General features: G+C 34.3%; 4 protein-coding genes across 16 annotated transcripts; 1 reads left to right on the plus strand and 3 right to left on the minus strand.

Moving 5' to 3' along the window:
• The first annotated feature begins 460 nt into the window (after positions 1–460).
• LOC137834571 (GDSL esterase/lipase At1g71691) lies at positions 461–3,573 on the plus strand. 3 transcript variants are annotated; one of them, XM_068642602.1, is made up of 6 exons: positions 461–601; positions 720–995; positions 2,096–2,217; positions 2,427–2,666; positions 2,737–2,986; positions 3,157–3,573. In XM_068642602.1, exons 2-6 carry the CDS (start codon positions 749–751, stop codon positions 3,375–3,377), a joined length of 1,080 nt encoding a protein of 359 aa, XP_068498703.1. In that variant the 5' UTR covers positions 461–601; positions 720–748; the 3' UTR covers positions 3,378–3,573. The 3 variants fall into 3 exon arrangements, with proteins under 3 accessions (XP_068498703.1, XP_068498702.1, XP_068498701.1); XM_068642601.1 differs by having other exon boundaries at positions 469–612; XM_068642600.1 differs by lacking the exon at positions 461–601 and having other exon boundaries at positions 676–995.
• Positions 3,574–4,467: 894 nt separating this feature from the next.
• On the minus strand, positions 4,468–6,828 carry LOC137834572 (GDSL esterase/lipase At1g33811). The gene is made up of 5 exons (XM_068642603.1): positions 6,388–6,828; positions 5,928–6,052; positions 5,570–5,818; positions 5,007–5,265; positions 4,468–4,912 (listed from the first exon to the last, which is right to left on the minus strand). Exons 1-5 carry the CDS (start codon positions 6,650–6,652, stop codon positions 4,695–4,697), a joined length of 1,116 nt encoding a protein of 371 aa, XP_068498704.1. The 5' UTR covers positions 6,653–6,828; the 3' UTR covers positions 4,468–4,694.
• Positions 6,829–9,141: 2,313 nt separating this feature from the next.
• LOC137834573 (splicing factor U2af large subunit B-like) lies at positions 9,142–14,104 on the minus strand. Of its 11 annotated transcripts, none has more exons than XR_011084924.1 (13): positions 13,859–14,095; positions 12,908–13,233; positions 12,604–12,723; positions 12,083–12,153; positions 11,388–11,458; positions 11,243–11,290; positions 11,089–11,148; positions 10,928–10,988; positions 10,744–10,856; positions 10,185–10,637; positions 9,955–10,090; positions 9,638–9,855; positions 9,142–9,486 (listed from the first exon to the last, which is right to left on the minus strand). XR_011084924.1 is itself a non-coding variant. In XM_068642604.1 (13 exons), exons 1-13 carry the CDS (start codon positions 13,985–13,987, stop codon positions 9,349–9,351), a joined length of 1,800 nt encoding a protein of 599 aa, XP_068498705.1. In that variant the 5' UTR covers positions 13,988–14,104; the 3' UTR covers positions 9,142–9,348. The 11 variants fall into 11 exon arrangements, 9 of the variants coding, with proteins under 9 accessions (XP_068498705.1, XP_068498706.1, XP_068498708.1 ...); XR_011084923.1 differs by having other exon boundaries at positions 11,243–11,296; XM_068642604.1 differs by having other exon boundaries at positions 9,638–9,705; positions 11,243–11,296; positions 13,859–14,104.
• A 2,254-nt stretch (positions 14,105–16,358) lies between these two features.
• LOC137834576 (glucuronoxylan 4-O-methyltransferase 1-like) lies at positions 16,359–18,097 on the minus strand. Its single transcript, XM_068642618.1, has 2 exons — positions 17,111–18,097; positions 16,359–16,934 (listed from the first exon to the last, which is right to left on the minus strand). The coding sequence occupies exons 1-2, from the start codon at positions 17,645–17,647 to the stop codon at positions 16,539–16,541; spliced, it is 933 nt and encodes a 310-aa protein (XP_068498719.1). The 5' UTR covers positions 17,648–18,097; the 3' UTR covers positions 16,359–16,538.
• Positions 18,098–18,514: the final 417 nt, after the last annotated feature.

Genomic DNA, 18,514 nt, shown 5'->3' on the forward strand with positions numbered 1-18,514 from the left:
ATTAAGTAATGACAGTCCAATGAAGTTAGTTTTGGAATGAATAGAGAAAAGGTAGATGAATTAGGAGAAGAAGAAGCATGTTGTGATAATAGCAGAAACAACTGAGTAAGCTGATAAATAAATGACAAGAATTGATGGATGAAGAATTGGGAATGTGATGAAACTTCATTTCACCAACCATAACCACAAACTTCCAATTATTAATACCATACTTTGGATTTCCTTCCATTGTTTCAAAGAAAAAATTCTACTTTCCTATGCATCAAAACTTAAACTTTATCATAGATATACATTTTTAAGGATAATTTTAAAAAAAATACACATTATGTATATAAAAAAAATCATGAACAAATGCAGTAATAACTGGTTTGACTTTATCTTCTGCAAACATGTAGTTCACATGGGAAACAATTCTAAGTAAAGTTTTTATATACATTATCCTCAAGTCCCCACAGAGACAGTCACGGAAAAATAGTGAGAGAGGGTGCTTGAATGTGTGTGGAAAATTCATGAAAGTAGTAAATAAATGGTACCAGTTGAGTGTTTGAAATGGCCTGCAACAATGTTGGATGCTTCAATATGTATGCATAATTACTGCAAGGTAGAGAGCAGGTGAATGTATTGATTGTGTTTCAACCACCGCCATTTGCCATCATGTATTAAATCCTCTTCCCTCTCCTTTCAAAGCCATGTCAACTTGTTTCTGTTCTTTCTTACAGATACCCTCTCTTCACTCTCTCACACTTTTATGGCTAAGTTTGGACTGTCCCCATTCTTGGTGCTTTTCATGTTGCTTAGTGCAGTGATAGGCCAAAATGGGAGTGGGAGAGAAATGGTGCCTGCCATGTTCATATTTGGTGACTCTCTCATTGACAATGGCAACAACAATAACATTCCTTCCTTAGCTAAGGCCAACTATTACCCTTATGGCATCGACTTCAATGGAGGCCCTACTGGTCGCTTCTCAAATGGCTACACCATGGTTGATGAAATAGGTATACCCTCTCTCCCTTATCAACTCTTTTTTTCTTTTTCCAACTGCAAGTCACATGACAAAAGCAAAACTAGATTATGTGGTTAGTTCGTTTGAGTCCAAGCAAATAGAATATGCATTAGTGTCATTTTCTAATAAGAGTATGAGACTACTCACTATTCACAAATTATTGCACCCTCTTCTCTTGGCATTGACTACTCTTGCAAGCATAGGAATTAAGAGCAAAAGCTTTTGGAATGAAGCATAATTTTCTACAAGGAAAATTATATATATCAGTCAGTCATGTTCATGTTGAGTTAGGCTTAAAGTACGTGCTTAATTTGACTAGTTAATCACAAATTTCAGATTCCTCTCTTTATAACCGATTGTTGAGACAGATTTCGAAAGATAAAGTAAAGCAGTTGAATTGTTCATTTTCTTTTCCATTATCTTTTTGGCACAAAATTGTCTTTTGAGGACATGCTGCCAATTTTATCACCTTTGCCATGAACTTCTTACTTGGGAAGCCTACCAAGGCTACCATCAATGAGGTGAATAACTGCTATACACCTAACGACCTATGTCTTGGCTACAGGCTATTAATTACATGAAGTAATTGCTTGCTGTAAATTTCTATTTTCTCCTACAATGGGAATTCTACTTTGTATGTGGTTGGTGTATGTAGCAAAAAGGGTAGATAAACTTGTGTCATGGAATTTTCTTGCAGTAATGATGCATTAAAGAGGATATGAAGGCTCCTCCTATACTTTTAGCTACACACACATCCCTTGAACCAGAAAAATACTTGTGTGGACAGACTCTCAGCCTACCCAAGTTGGTAGATTAAACCAATCAATAACACATTGTCACCTCCTACTTAATAATAGTAATATAAACCTTTGTTAGTGTAACATGATAAATAATTAGTGTTAAGTAGACTTGAGGAATATATCCTCTCACCTATCTTGTGTAGACAGAACCTACAAGTTTTTCTCACTAGACTGTAATTAAGATATTCTTGTTAAGCACTCATATGATTTACCTTAACAGTATCCCTAGTGATTTTGAATAATATGTACAATTTCAACTGAATTTGAGTCTGATGTGTTCATATTAATGCAGCTGAACTGCTTGGACTTCCCTTGATTCCTGCATACTCAGAAGCCTCGGGGAATCAAGTGCTTCATGGAGTAAACTATGCTTCAGCTGCTGCTGGAATCCTTGATGCCACTGGCAGAAACTTTGTGTGTAACATCCATTCATCATTTAGCTACTAATTGTCATTTAGCTACTAATTGTCTTTTTATGATAATTGACATTCAGCTGCTTTTCAGTATTTTAAAGAAACATCAAAACCTCAATTTTAGAGTTGTTTTTTCTATTTTCACTTTCCAACTCATTGATTAAAACACAATAGGTAGAGGCTGAATTAGAATGGATTCTCTTTGAGCAGGTTGGGCGGATACCATTTGATCAGCAAATAAACAACTTTCAGAACACATTAAATCAAATAACTGGGAATATTGGACCAGACAATATGGCTACAGAGCTTGCACGATGCATATTCTTTGTTGGAATGGGCAGCAATGACTACCTTAACAACTACCTTATGCCTAATTACCCCACCAGAAATCAGTACAATGGACAGCAGTATGCTGATCTCTTGGTTCAAACATATAGCCACCAGCTCACAGTAAGATTTCTTAGTTTTTGTCAGTTAATTTTGAGAAACAATTAATTGTTCATGATGACATGTGTTATAGAGGCTTTACAATCTTGGAGCAAGGAAATTTGTGATTGCTGGACTGGGGAAAATGGGGTGCATTCCAAGCATTCTGGCTCAAAGCACGACAGGAAGCTGCTCTGAAGAAGTGAACATGCTAGTGCAACCCTTCAATGAAAATTTGAAGACCATCTTGGGAAATTTCAATGCTAATCTACCTGGTGCCAGATTCATATTTGCTGACAGTTCCCGCATGTTCCAGGACATCCTTCTCAATGCAAGATCTTACGGTATGAATGAACCAAAACACAATACTGCATTGCAGCACAAAATCACAGAAATAAAACTTAGTGGTGTTCATTCTTTTGCTCTTATAATTGGTCTAGTTTAGCTCTTTTCAATGAACATTTTCAACATGTCTTTCATGATGAGACTCATAGTTAACTTGCCTTCTGTGTAGGGTTTAGTGTTGTAAATAGAGGGTGCTGTGGCATTGGAAGAAATAGAGGCCAAATAACATGTCTTCCATTCCAAACACCATGCCCTAACAGAAATCAGTATGTGTTCTGGGATGCATTCCACCCAACAGAAGCAGTGAACATTCTGATGGGAAGAATGGCTTTCGATGGGAACCTCAATTTTGTTTATCCAATAAATGTAAGGCAACTTGCTGAGCTATGAATTGAGCCTCTTAAGTGGGAATCTCGCCATGTCACTGTCCCTTATAGCTTCAATGATCAAGTTTACATTATTAATTACTAGAAGTGTGTGGAACAACAAATTTAGTATAGGAATCTATATGATAGTCAGAATGGCTTCAATGTACTGCTACCTACATTTACAATCACAACTGTCATATGAATTAGTGCTTACCTTCTCTTTTTGTCTATTTTTATTATAATATGGTAATTGAATATTGCTCTTTTCTTCAGACATTTTAACCAGATTTATATATTCTTGATGATCACTGGAACAGTGTGTTGAAATTAGCTTCCTAGACAAATGTATAGGCTTTCCATCGTTATCTTTGGTAATTTTAGTAGTACACGTGCTTGTTAGCATTAAACTCAAAGCCGTCATCAGTTTTATTTTGAAATTGAATAGTCAATAGTTATTATCTTTAATTCTAGTTTTTTAATGTCATTTATATTATGATTTTAAATGTAATTTATAGTATAGTTTTATGAAAGAGAAGGTAGAATTTGAGAAGTCTATTGTAAGACTATTAAGAGAGATTGTATTCTCATTTGAAAAGTAACACTTGAATAAAAGTTATATTCTTTATTCACAAGAATATCTTGTTTTGTTTTGTTTCACTTAATATATTTTTTTCTTTAGTATTTTATTCCTTTATTTTGCTGTCTACCTTTTATTCCTCAACACCAACCAACAGTGTTTTAAAATAACCATCAGTCATTGCTTGAGTTTTACTAGTGCAAGAGATACTTAAGGATCTTCATTGTATTTAGAAGGGAATTCTCTCAAAGAAATTCTTTGTAAAATCAATCCAAGTCTGATCATTGGTTCTGAGAGTGAATTAAGCCTAAAAAAATGTATATCCACATTTCAAAGACATGGTGCACATTTCTACTCTTTAAATCCTTTCCAACCAACATATATTTTGGTTTAAACCACACATAGTATTTTTTAGCTAAACATTAATCTAATTCAATATATTAGATACTACTTTCTGCTGCAGCAATAATAATTTATGAACCATAACTGACACAAATTAAATACTGGAGAAGGAAGAAAAATGCACAAAATAAAATAAAATCAAAAGCAGCCTGAGGTGTTTCATATATGTTTAGAATGAAGCATCCTTAATGTAATATTATTCCTACACAATGGAATCACAGGTGTACAAAGGAAATCAAATGGATTAAGCAACAACAACGCATTCTTACAGCACAAGATTATGAACACTGATCAATCAGCAGAGTGCATGCACTGCATAAATGCCACAGAAACAGACAAAATCCAACATAAACTAAACTTTTACTGGGTTGCCAATTGTTGAATATTAATGGGATAAGTGTATGATTGTGAACTGTATGTTGCCTTCGCTAGTAAAATATTGGCCACCTCAGTAGGGTGGAAAGCATCCCAGAACAAGTACTTCTGACGATTCTCACATGGTTGTTGCAGAGGAAGGCAAGTAATTTGTCCATTGTTCTTGCCAACTCCACAGCAGCCCTTGTCCATCACATCAAATCCTATGTGAAACAATATATATAGAGTGCAAAATCAGCTTCTGAAAGCATGTGCTTTATCATGAATAAAGGGCATGTCTAAAGAAAAGATAATTACCATATGATGTTCCATTTGAAGATAAATCTGAACTGCTCTGATAAAAATCAAGAAACACAAACTTTGCTCCTGGAAGCTGCCCTCCGTTGAAGTTTTGAACCATTTTCTTAAGGCCTGAATTAAATAGCAAGATGGCACTGTTGATCTTTTCATTGCATTTGGTGCTGTTACCATGAAAACGGGCTAGTTGATATGGTATGCAGCCAATTTGACCAACTGCTGTGACCATCACTTTTCGTGCTCCTAGTGAATATAATTGCTTCACAATTTGAAGTGAAAAGCATTAATAATGTCTGATGAGAGAAACAACAATAGAGAAACCGCATAGCTAAATGTTATTGCAAATTAGTTATCATGGAATCGGTTGTTACAATTACAAGCACCTTTTTTAATTTAAACTAACTTGTGCATAAAAGGTCACCATATTTTGTCAAAAATGGTTGGGTTTGAACCACATTAGATCCTCAATTTACCTTGTCACAACATTGTGTTCATAGGAATGAAATGATTGTAGTAATGCAGTAGCAATATGTAGAGTGATTTAGAATTAGATGTGAACATACAGATAGCTGGCGAGAATAATCTTGAAGAAGGGCAGATGCAAAAGCTTTAACTGTAAAATCTGAGCTAGTTGAATAAAAATCTGGCATAAAGTAGTTATTCAGGTAATCATTGCTTCCCATCCCTGAAAAGAATAGACATTTGCTTAGGTAGCTATTAAGTGAGTCATTGTCTCCTCTGAAGAACCTTCTCAGCTGCTGTACTGTGTTGCCAAAGTTTGCCACTTGATCATTCATTGAAGTATGACCACCCTGAAAGCAAATAAGAAAATCAGAGGAGGTAGCCAAAGCACAGGAATAACATGTACAATAATATGTGTTTTCTCAAAAGAATCTTCAACATATGTGAGTGCATACATACAAGGTTATTGCCTGTTTCGTCTCTAATGCCTGCAGCTCCAGATGCATAGTTAGCTCCTCTTAAAAGTTCCAAACCCCTTGCTCTTGAGTTTGGAGGAATATATGTTGGGAAACCTAGAAGCTGAGCTGCAATTTTCAACATTGTAGTCTTGAGTAATACAGCTATAGTCAAGTGGTATATAAAACTTTCAACAAAACTACATCAAATGGTGCAAATAACACACAAGTTAGAACCAAACAAAAACTCAGTATATTGCTATTTTTACAGTTGTTAGCTACAAAATAAATCCTAATGGTAGGTAGGAGTAAGCATGTAACAGAAGTATGGAACATTTTCTTTGTACTACTTGTATTCAAATCCCCAAAATCTAGATTTTTAATATGATGGAACTAAAATATCAGCATATCCCTTATTAGTAGTGCTAACTTAATGATGGAATGAAGGAAGTATAGAATTATACCTAAGGCATCAACATAAGTTCTGCCATTGGTGAAGCGACCAGTGGCACCCCCTGGGAAGTCTATGCCATAAGGCCTGTAGTTGGCCCTGGCAAGGGTTAGGATCCCATTGTTGTTTCCATTGTCAACCAAAGAGTCACCAAATATGAAGAAGCATGGCACCTGTTGCCCCGGAGGAAGCCTTGGCTGCACCTGAGACAAGCATCTGCCACATAGGCTCAGCCACAACATCCATGTCAGTGTCAAAACCAAATGCTTCATCTTCATCACTCACTCACTACTATTTTTCTTACAAAAATGGCTCTTATGGACATGCCTTCTTATATTCTTCTTCTTAGACATAGTTGTGTGAGCATATTTATGGCATTCATGAGATAGGTCTAGTATTGGCCTATTTGATGATTTGTTGGGTAAGTGAGACAATGAGAAAGAGGCTTTTTGGTAGAGTATTAATGCCTTTTACCTCACATATGTATGAGAGGTCCTTTATCATCGGTGAATGGAGCCTCATCTCGTGACCAACAACTGGATCTCATCCACATACTTACTAGAACATGCTAAGACACTTTCCACAAATGCATGAGATACACTTACTAAGTTGTGTTATTTTGCCAAGTTAATTATGAAGTAGTTGCAACATTTAAGTTGTTGTTTTTTAACAAAACTGATACCATACATTTCTGCCATTCTGAAATTTCATCTTGCACCATACACAATTCATAACTGTTAAAATTGTTATTGTATAAGTTAGGAAGTTATCTAATTTTGGATTCTCATTTACCTTAGTCTCCTTGATCTTTACTTCAAACAAGTCTCTTTATCTGAAGTCATTTGTAAAAAGGTCCTCTAACACTCAAATCAATATCGAATATTCAATAGTAGTTTCAGATAATAAATTCTATTAAAATGTATTGATCTGGATGTAAAACAGAGATGTCTTCAACGAATATATAAGTATATATTTTACTTTACTTCAAATTTTTTTATCAAATTTTATAAAATTAAAATATCTATTAAAATGTAATAAAGTCGTTTATTCATATATTTAAAAAAAAAAAACTACTAACAGTTTGTAAGAAAAAAAAAAACTAACATTTTTAGTAACGAATCCAAGGTATTACGAGTCAGAGTGAAGGCGCAAACCATGTTTTTTTTATAAACACTAACAAAAAAAGAGACTCTAAATATTAAGGTTATCAAATAATTACACATTTTGATAACTCTTTATTGGTATCATATTTTATTTAGGAAATTTATCTTTTAATGAATACAAATAATGTCTTTATTTAATAACATAAGCAATTGAACAATTTCTTTATTTAATTACATTATTTATTTCCTTAAAAATGACAACTATATTATTTTAATATTATTTTTATAAAATTTATGTATTTATAAACTCTATTATTTTAACATTTTAATATCATTATTAGAAAATTTTATATGTTTGAAATGTAATACAAATGGTGCATAAGCAAAATCACATGTTTTCGCTTTTGCAAATATTGATAATTTTTTTTAAGGTATATGCATCGATGACAAAAAATAATCGTATCGATGAAATTTTGTGGGTAAAATATGTAACTAATAATACTAAATAGATGAATATAGTAGGTAATGAGTAGAACTATGTTAATACTAAATAGACGTTTTTAATGAATATATTAGGTAAAGAGTAAGACTATTTTAATTATTCATTTATTAAAAAGGTAAGTACTTGTTAGTAAACTTTATTTGTATTTAAAAAATCAAGTTATCAAAATAAAGTTATTGGTAAGAGAAATATTAAATATTGAATAATTGTTTTGAGAAATTAATTTGTATTTTTTTTAAAGTATTAGTTTTTCAAAACTTGTATTTTGTGATGTAACTTATTTAAGTTCGCAAACCTACAATATAAAAGTATTTAAGAGAAAAAAAAATTATTCTAAATATTTTTATACTAGTTCATTAGTATATAATAAATTGACAAACTAATGTTGTAAAAATACAAACGAGTATTTTTAAACACAAGTCAAAATATTATTTAGACCTTAGTTCAAAATATTAAGTTAAAAATCACAAGTATTAGAGTATTATTTGCAGTGCATTCAATCATAAGTATTCTCTGAAACAATCGAGTCTTGGATAAATACAAGCGTTCTTTTGACAATAGCTACTGTTTAAAACAAAAAGATTCACAAAGAAATTGATCTGAGTTCACGATTACTTGGCATACGACGGATACAAGACTTGTACACTTTTTTAGGATACTATAGAACACAAATAGGGTTCTTCCTCACCATTATACAATTACAAAGGCTAAAAGGCTAAAGATAGTTTGGGAACTTATGTTTGTTCTTATTGCAAGACTTTAATTAACCTTCCTTCTTCATATAAATATTTTATATATAAAATTTGAGAATAAAATAGTCATTAAAAATTCTCTTTAGTTATTCTTAGGGTCTCTACTTCTGTTATTCCTTCTTCTGTAGTCATCTAAGAATGCTTTGAAGTTTCAATATGCTATGCTCTTTTGTAAATTAAAATAAATTCGTACGCAAAGAATAATAGTATTATATTTTAATTTACCAAAAAAAAAAGATTTCATTTGATTGAAGATATATATGATTATGACTATATAATTTTTGAATTATTGTTTCTCTCTGACCAACAACTAACCTATCAACATTAATAGTCTCCAATAAAGACATGTGAGAAAGGAGAGAAGAGAAAATAAAAAGAAAAACAGAAATTGATGTAAAAAATGTGGGGGATGTCCAGCAAGAAGCTATAATTTGATTAATGCAGATAAAGAATTTCTCAACAAATTATCCATGATCACTATTGCTACTACTCGCATCTAAATAGAACAGTTTCTGTACTATTATGACCACAACTCTAGCTTACAAGTTTATGATTAATACAAAAGATAATCCTTACTAAGATATCGCTAAACAAAGTAAAAACCAAATAAAACCAGATTAGCCTTCATAATCTCCCTGCGCAAATTTGTTCTCTGGGTAGAAAACTGCTACCACTTGGTTCCCATCAAATTTTCGTCCATTCAATCCAGCACGAGCTTTTGTAGCACCATCCACGTCAACATACTCCAAAAACACCTGCAAATACAACACTTACACTTTATACCATATACACACTAAAAACAGAGCAAATTGGCACAGATGCACGTGCACCAATGGCATTGAAAAAGGAGGGAAGTGAACAAAATCTGTGTTCTTAATTTCAACTGATAAAAATAAATATATATACCTTTCCAACTCCAGCCGCAGGTTCACCATCATGCGGTGGACGTGGGATAACCACATTCACCAAAGTACCTGCATAAAGTGAAAAGAAAACAGTGAATTATGCAATGGAATTTTCATAGACATGCAATGAACAAACATGTGAGGACAAAGAAGGTTATGGAGACTTCAGTCTGTAATTTAGGCCTGATTCTCTATATGAGAATGTGGGACTACAAATGGCTGTAAAACAAATAAGACAGGAAAACAGATAAGCCATAAAATTAATATGGATGTGTTCTCGTTTAGAGAGATAGACAAGCAAAATAAATCCGAAATTACCAAATTTGGAGCACTCTTGTCTCATATCATCAACAATTTCTTCATAGTCTTCATCATCTTTGAGCTCATCAGCAGAAACTGCGTGAGTTAAGCACACCACCTTCGTTGCCACTAAAGCTGGCTGCAACATAAGTTTCTACAAAAATCAAAGGCCTCTAGCAGTTAGAGTTTTAAACACGTGCACGGATGATCATGGAAACAAAAACAATTCAAGGGACAATCCATCAAACCTGCAGTGCAATCTGCTGCTGTGCATGCATTAAGATGCTCTCTTGTTCAGGTTTAGGCTGTTGTGGGTTTGCACCTTGATTAGCTCGTCTAACTGTGAGAGTCTTGTCTCCCATTTTTATTCCATTCAGAGCAGCACATGCAATATCAGTAACTGCAAGATCCTGGTAAACACAAAATGCATAACCCTTAGAGTTTCCCGTTTCTCTATCTTTCACTAGATCAAAACCCCTTAGAGGACCAAAAGTCTCTAAAAGCTCTCTGATCTGTGTTTCTGTAAAGTAATAAGGAAGTCCACCAACAAAAATTCGATCTGGACCATCAAGTCCACCAGCAGACCCAGGTGTCAAGCCAACAGCAGCCAGATTAAGGTTTGGGTTAGGCTGGCTTGGGCCTAGGGTAGCAGCTAAGGAAGGATTATAATCAGTGGGTCTCCTGACCTTAACAGGTGCCCCCTAGTAAAAAAAGAAATTTGGATTAGCGCCAATGGATATACTCATTTTCTTGAACAACAAAATGAGAAAAGGAACCCAGGCGTTTTTATAACAGTCAAAAAGATACCTCGAAAATAATCCCATCTAAGGCCATTGCGTTGCTTGCTTCCTCAACAGACCTCATCTCCACAAAAGCAAACTTCTTGTCATGGTTAATGTAAACATTGACCACAGCATCACCTGCACACAAACTAAATTAGCCCCGTTATAATGTCAGCACACTGGCACAATTCACTGAAGTTATTATGTACCTGGGCCAGCAGTGTTTCCCCCGATCTTAGCCATAACTTGACTGAAGAAAGTTGCAACTGACTGCAGTATAACAAAAATAGAAAAAACGAGCTAAATTGTCACAACCATCTAAAAGACTTAACTTAACCTTCTGAGCAAGAAATCATGATATTCTTATTACCTGCTCATTGGCTGTAGGAGGAAGGCCCCCAACATACACCCGCCTAGCATGTCGTGTAGCCTGTAAATTCAGTACATCCAGACAATCCATAATCAAGGAAAGTCATGTTAAAGAGTAAAGAATGTAATTTCATCTCACTGAAAAGCATTTTTACCTGTTGTGTCATAGCCTGAACTGGCATGACAGGGAGAGCACTGAACGGCTGCAACTTAAAAAAAGAAAGAAACAAGAATAAAGAGAAATTAATATTAACCTCAAATTGCACAACAACTGCTGGAGAAAAAGGAATAAAAAAATACCTGGCTTGTAGCCAATGGAAACATATTTGGAAACATTCCAGGAATTGCAGGATTTGCACCAGTGATCTGACCTGCAAATAAAGGAATATTGCGTCTCAGAACAAGCTCATTGTTTTCACTTTTCGCAACCATAGTACATAAGAATCAAATGCCTCCTTTTACTCCAATTGGCTCGAGCTTAAGTGTAATTATACCTCGTGGCATATATTGTATCAATAATATTAAAGGAGCATTGTAAACAAGCTTTAGAGATAATATTTGTGTCTACCAAAGTAGGTAATAGTTTCCAGTTGAAGACGAACAAGACCCACCAAAAACAGGTGCATTGATTCCTCCGTGGACATAAAAGCTACAGATGTCGGCTCACGCCCATTGTCAGCACAGTGGGGCTAGTAGCCCAACATTGCCTTCTTAGAACATATGACAAGACATAGAAACAAAACAAACAAACACCAAACACAAGACAAAAAACCAAAGCATCTTTTAGTTCCAGAATTATATCTAAGTAAAAAGAAAGACAAAATTACACACCATGGGAAACCAGTCCTCAAAGGCTATATACTCAGATAGTAACTGAACAAAGCTTACCAAGTTAACACCATGCAATTTGATATGAATTTTCCATACTAGGACAAACAAAAGGAAAAAAACAGTTAAGATGAGAAATTTCATAAAATATACATGTGTAAATGTACCTGTAACAGCAGAAGCACCAGCCAACATAGCAGAGGCAGGGGGAGCCATATCAAAACCACTAGTCCTTTTGCTGTAAGTGAGTTGAATTAGTTATAAAATAATGAATGCTACTTTTCAAACCAATAACATGTATCAATTGATGAACTTAAGTAAAAATCAAACACGACTATCAAAATTCTTAAAACAAGAAGTTCTGAAATTATGAATGAAGAGCAAGGGGTGCCCTGCCACCAATAAAATTATAAACAATGATAGATGTCCCCTATGATATGGCCATATTAGGTTATCCAATTGTTATTTCCTCAAACTTAAATCATTTAGGGCGTATCCGAACTGAATTAAAATGGATTTTTAATTATCTATCCAAATTATGTATTCACAATATTATACTAGTTCCACTTGCACATCCACCAACTATTTTATTTTATAGACAAAACAGAATTTACAAAAGAAAGCCATATACATTATATGTTTAGCAGGCATCTATATACTGTATGTTAAGGATCTTTCCAGGATTTACCTCTTTGAGCGTGAGCGAGAACGCGACTTTGATCTATGCTCAGACCTACCCCCTGACCTGGATTGAGATCTAGACCGAGACCTGCGCCTATGCCTATCGTCTCTTTCAAAATCCCTTCTTCTGTAAATTCACATAATTTCAGATAAAAATAGAAAAAGAACAGGAAAAACGTTACTTAAAAAATGTAGCTTAGAACGAATTCAGAATTAATGTAATGCATCGCATGGAACTGAAAATCAAATGCTGATGAAAATCCTCAAGCTCCAACTCGAATACAAGGCAGTAAGATCCCAGACAATTTTACCTGTCAAAGTCACGGCTTCTGTAAAAATCATCTTCGTCTCCTCTATCCCTTGTCCTTTCCCTCCGTTCACCACGATCCCTGTGGCGATCTCTGTGGTGGCGGTCCCTATCACGGTCCCTTTCCTTCTCACCATCACGCTCTCGGTCCCGCTCCATGTCTTTGCTTCTCTCCCTATCTCTGTCCTTGTCCCTGCTTCTCTCCGAATCTCTATCCCTACTTCTCTCCCTTTCCCTCCCCTTTTCCCTTTTTCTCTCACGGTCTCTCCCTTTCTCCCGCTCCTTATCTCTGCTTCTGGAAGATTCTCTGTCGTAATCACGAGATCCATGCTGCCAAAAGACAATCAAAAGTTAACAGGGCCACATCTTCAAGCTTAACAGGCAACGATGCATGTGAAAGTAAGGTAAAAAGCAATCATAGTTCAAACAATATACTTCACACTCAGCACACACAAGATCAAAAAAACACTTCACAAAACAACCTCCAAAGAATAATCACAATCACACATAAAAAAAAAACCCGAAAAGCAGGCAAATTCAAAACCCCCTTTTCAAAATATTTATATAACATTTTAAAAGAAACACGAGAGAGCACCGCATAAAACCATGGCAAAGCATCAAGATTCAGTGATAGCTTGGCAGGAAAAAATACAGCAACATAGAAAATACCTAGCGAAAACCTAAGCATCTCTAATTACAAAGTGAAGCGGGAATTACAAAAAGGGGGAAACACGAAACAAAATCCAACCCGGAATCTCGCCATAACTAACAGAGGCGTAGTTAGTTTCAGAGGGAACAGTGGAACGAAAAGGCAGACAGAAGATTTGTGGTGTTAAGGTTGGGAAAGAGAAAAACCCTTGAAACCCCAGTTTGGGGAAAGAGAAAAAGCAGTGGAAAAAACCTTAATTGGAAAGAAAAGAGAGAGTGGTGGAGCAGAAAGAGAGAGAAAACATACGTGAGATTTGGAATCGATGAGATCGTCGTGAGTGGGCTGAGGAGAGGAATCGAGATGAGGATGAGGATGGGAATTGTGAAGGTCTTCTTCTTCTCCGTTGCCTTCGTATCTTTCATCGTATTCAGCCATTTTCTTCACTTTCTCTGTGCTTTTCTCTGTGGAATGATGGATATGAAATGGGAGAGAGAGTGTGTGTAATGTCTGTGATGTGAATGTGTCACAGCACCACCATTCTCTGCTCAAATACCCTTTTCTTTTCTTCTTATTCCTCTCCTCTCTGGCCCAATAACCCATTGCTCCATTCCCATTTTCGGCCCATTCCTCCTTTTACTTCCTGCACCCCCACACACTTCCATTGTTAATGCTAAATTATAAACTTTCAAAACATTGATTTCATTTTTTTAATATTAGTAAGTTAATCTTTTGGTAAAGTGTGAAGAAGGAAAGTTGTTTGGTTTTTTATTTCTAAGCTAAACATTTTTTTGTGTGTAGTGTTCAACACTCATCACTATGGAAGAAATTGGAAGTTTTATGTTAAAATGCAAAAAATCATCATTTATGGCATAACAAAGTAGTTGACCATCTTTTATGGATATATGTGTTGGCCATTAATGAATTGTATCCCATGAATTTTCTATTCATAAGTGAGAAATTTCACTTCAATGTTTTGATTAGTGTGATGAACTTAATACAAACGAGAGAATCTTTGTCACAATTCAAAACAATATTATTTCATAATGAATTATTCTCTTAATTATTATTTCTCAATGTACAAATGAATAATTAGTGTCGTCTCACTTTATCTATAATAAGTCATGAATGCTATTAGTATACACACAAACATTTAGAGCAATGCAATATCTTATTTTCTTTAACATTGTCACCTATTACAAACTCTTTGCAAAGTTCCAATTCCATGACTTCAAATATAAAAATAGTTTTTCTTGATGGTTATGTTCAAGGTATTGTAATTAGTCAAATTCCTAATAGTTACTACGTAAAATAACAAGTTTTAGGTCAATAAAAATGATGTTTTAGGCTTGTTACCATTGGTTAAGGCCCTAGTTACAACATAAAATGCAATTACTTTTAACTTAAAGAACAATAATGTTCTAATAAACTTATATTTTAGTTGACCTATTCCAAAATGTCACACAAGAATATTACTATGATCGAAAATAAGTCATTAAAATAAAATATCAACATTCACCTCAAGGTAAGTCATCCATGAATTAGTTCAAATAAAAATTAATTTCATAGGTACATTCACTATTCTCATACAATCATTATATGTCGGAAATAAGAGAATAGAAAGAAAGAATCGAGAAAATAAAGAAAGATGAAATTCTCATTCATTAACTTGAAAAGTATAAGTGTCACAAAATAAATAAATGAAAAAACACAAAGTGACAAAAGAACAAAAAACATAAAACGTTCATGCAAAACCGTATGATAATGCTCTTGGCTATACCGTATAGTGGACACTTTTGGCATGCGTCTAATAGATGTCTCCGCCAAAATCGTCTTATGAATGACGAGATCATCTAATAAACCCCCATAACTTGACCATATATCAAAAGTTTAGTAACGTATAATACATTTTTAAACTATGCAATCGCAAATATATTTTCAAACTAAGTAGTCTAGAACATGTTTTCAAATTTTATAATATAAAAATATAAAATATGGATATTTTAAGCTTTTCAAAATATCCACGAAGATGAAGGAAGAAATCATGAGATGTAAAAATAATTACTTTTTAAAGTGAATCGATCTAGATAAATAAATAAACTGATAAAAAGTTTAATTGAACAAATTAAAAAAAGATATATACGGGAGAAAAATCCTAACTTTCATTATGAATTTTGCTACAAATATTTTTTTTTTCTCACGTCTACCCCTCTTTTTATTTTTACACAATTAGTTTTTTATATTTACGTGAGAATATACGGAAATTATTAATGTGACATTTCATGTTGATCTGAGTGAAATATATGAAAATTTAAGAGTAGAAAAAAATTGCAAAAAAATTGCAAAAAAGTAAGTGGACAAAAATATTCAAGGTGAGATTAAAATCACCGTTCTCTTTATATTCTACAGCTCCATGTAGAAATGGTTTTCAAAGTTTTTTTACTGAATTTTTCAATAAACAGTTTTACCTTTGCATAGAAATAGGAGTCAGTTGACTTATTTAATTTATATTCAATGCTATTATTTTAATATTTTTATATCATTTAACTACAAATTTATCTTTTATTATATATATTTATTTATAAATTTATTATATTAAGAATTGTATACCATTTTAAGAGTTTAGTAAAACTATCATTTTCTATTTATAATTTAGTTTAGGAAAAAAATCATTACAGTGTTTAAGGTTGCTAACATTTTATAAGCACTATTGATTATGCAGATCATTAAACTTAAATCCTTCTCTCCATTGATATCTCTTATTGAAAACAGCAATGGGAATGATGAGTTGTATATAAATCAGAATCAATTGAAAAAATCAACAGCAGAGTTGTATATAAATCAGAATGATGAATGGCAAAAAATAGGAGTTCACACATCAGAGGAATAATGTACTAATGTTGGGAATTGTATGAGTTTCCTTGACAATGATTGATATAACAAGTGTAAATGGGTGATGTAAAGGGAAGAAATTATTGTGGTGGATGAACTAGTGTGGGCAAAATGGCCTCCATAAACGAGACCTGTGGCTTGGAATGTTGAAGTGCCTGATCCTCCCTTCTTGTTCCTTCAAATACCCTTCACACAGAAAAGCCTTAGAGAACTTGTCCTCCACATCCCTATCCACATCGTGCACAAACACATCAGTTTCACCATGCCCTTTGTTCCTAGCAATCAACCCTGCAGTGTAGATTGCAGTCATCCTCCCTGGTGCACCTTCAAAGTACCCTGTGGGGGCATCCACCATGATCACATCCCAATCTATGTCATAAACCTCACTTGGGAACCCCTTGTGTGCTAGTTGGCACTGAGAAAATCTTGGATCACTCACTTTTTTGCAGTCTGCTTCCATTCCGACCTTCAAGAGCTCCTCAGCCTGGTGAACCTGTTAGCATTAAACTCAAAACCATCATCAGTCTTATTTTGAAAACCTGTTAGCATTAAACTCAAGATAAGTTTTATGAAAGAGAAGGTAGAATCTGACAAGATAAGTCTATTGTTAGATCATTTGAAAAATAACAGTGAAATAAAAGTTATATTCTCTGTTTACAGAATCAGAACCTGTGTGTCATACATGACATGGTAGGACTCCAAAGAGGGTATCTTCTGTTGGATTTGGTCGATCCAGGACTTGTCCTCCTCAAGGAAGACAGTGCGGCCACCATAGTTGAGAGATGTCCACATGAGGCTGTCATGGCCAAGGCCAAACACAAGGAAGTTGCAGGGTGACTTCTTCTGAAGGACCCTTGCTGAGACTGAGATCTCACGGAGGGTCTGCTGAGGGGTGATGTTGGTGGTGACATAGTGGATGAGAGCATTGGATAAAGAAGGAGGGGCCTTGTTGCATGTGGGGTTGAGAGGGATTGGAGGGCATGATGATGGTGTAGCTGCAGTTTCTGTTGTTTCTGGTGTTTCTGTTGTGGGGTGATGAGATTCTTCTACTGCTACTGCATTTGAGTTTGACAAGTTTGTTTGTGGGATGAGTTGGGGAGACAGAGAGAATATGGATGACCGGAACAGCAAGATGAAGAGGCAGAGAAAGGCAATGGAGAGAATGGCTACCTTGAGGCTGCATGTGAACTGGGTTTTGGACCTCATGGTTGGTTTATGCAGAAAGCTGATGCTTTTTCTTTTGATCTTTCTCAGGAGCAAGAAAGATGGGAAGAGGGTGATGAGATCTTAACTGAAGGAAGACACCAGATTCACCTGAACAGGAATTTGGACATTTATGGGGGAAAAGTTGTGTTGGAGTTCTGAATTTGCTTGAGAGTAAAGTGAAGTCAACTGATATTAAAAGAGAAAGAGAAAAGCAGCAACAGTTTGTGAACAAGATTTGTGGTCAATTTAGTGTTGAGGTGGCAAACATTTAATCTTTATTTAGTACCTACTGAGGGAATGATTTGGTGAGATCACCAACCGTTTGTTGTGGGGTTGTTGGGGTTACACAGACATGGTATCTTCAGAATTGAGATAAGTGTATATATTTTTGTTGAAGTCTAGAAGAAGGGAAGGAAATAAGTGACAGAAATGGTGATCATTGATGTTGTTAGAAACAGATTAAAATACTCATACGACATCATAAAATGTAGAATACGGAAATACGGATCTATATATTATATAATTATGATTTATATAAATTGACAATAAAGATTTATTTATATTAAGAATGTTTCAGTTTTTTAGTAGAAAAATATGTTGTATGACTTGTTTAAACACATTTGTTACTTATTTTTATAATCATAATAATGTATTTATCATTTTTAAAATTATATTAGATTTTGTCAAAAATCTAATAAATATTTTTTGAATTGGACATTACACTGATACGTGTTTTACGAGTGTTGATATCTGATACTTGTGTTTGACACATCATTTTAAAAAAATATCCTAGCTTTATAGGTTATGATTTTTGGAAACATGCATTAGTTGTATAAAGAAGGTAGAGAGGAAGAAATTTGGAGCAAT

The sequence above is a fragment of the Phaseolus vulgaris genome, chromosome 5, assembly GCF_000499845.2.
Source record: "Phaseolus vulgaris cultivar G19833 chromosome 5, P. vulgaris v2.0, whole genome shotgun sequence".
Taxonomy (NCBI): domain Eukaryota; kingdom Viridiplantae; phylum Streptophyta; class Magnoliopsida; order Fabales; family Fabaceae; genus Phaseolus; species Phaseolus vulgaris.

Bases quoted from the DNA above. Each gene is read 5' to 3' on its own strand.
- LOC137834571 (XM_068642602.1), top strand. From the start codon at position 749: ATGGCTAAGTTTGGACTGTCCCCATTCTTGGTGCTTTTCATGTTGCTT. The intron at 996-2,095 runs GTATACCCTCTC...ATATTAATGCAG, and splicing joins CACCATGGTTGATGAAATAG to CTGAACTGCTTGGACTTCCC. The intron at 2,218-2,426 runs GTGTGTAACATC...CTCTTTGAGCAG, and splicing joins ATGCCACTGGCAGAAACTTT to GTTGGGCGGATACCATTTGA.
- LOC137834572 (XM_068642603.1), bottom strand. From the start codon at position 6,652: ATGAAGATGAAGCATTTGGTTTTGACACTGACATGGATGTTGTGGCTG. The intron at 5,819-5,927 runs GTATGTATGCAC...ATTTGCTTTCAG, and splicing joins ACGAAACAGGCAATAACCTT to GGTGGTCATACTTCAATGAA. The intron at 4,913-5,006 runs GTAATTATCTTT...TGTTTCACATAG, and splicing joins TTCAAATGGAACATCATATG to GATTTGATGTGATGGACAAG.
- LOC137834573 (XM_068642604.1), bottom strand. From the start codon at position 13,987: ATGGCTGAATACGATGAAAGATACGAAGGCAACGGAGAAGAAGAAGAC. The intron at 12,154-12,603 runs GTAAATCCTGGA...ACTCACTTACAG, and splicing joins TCTCGCTCACGCTCAAAGAG to CAAAAGGACTAGTGGTTTTG. The intron at 9,487-9,637 runs GTATATATATTT...TTGTATTTGCAG, and splicing joins CTGCGGCTGGAGTTGGAAAG to GTGTTTTTGGAGTATGTTGA.
- LOC137834576 (XM_068642618.1), bottom strand. From the start codon at position 17,647: ATGAGGTCCAAAACCCAGTTCACATGCAGCCTCAAGGTAGCCATTCTC. The intron at 16,935-17,110 runs GTTCTGATTCTG...TAATGCTAACAG, and splicing joins ATGTCATGTATGACACACAG to GTTCACCAGGCTGAGGAGCT.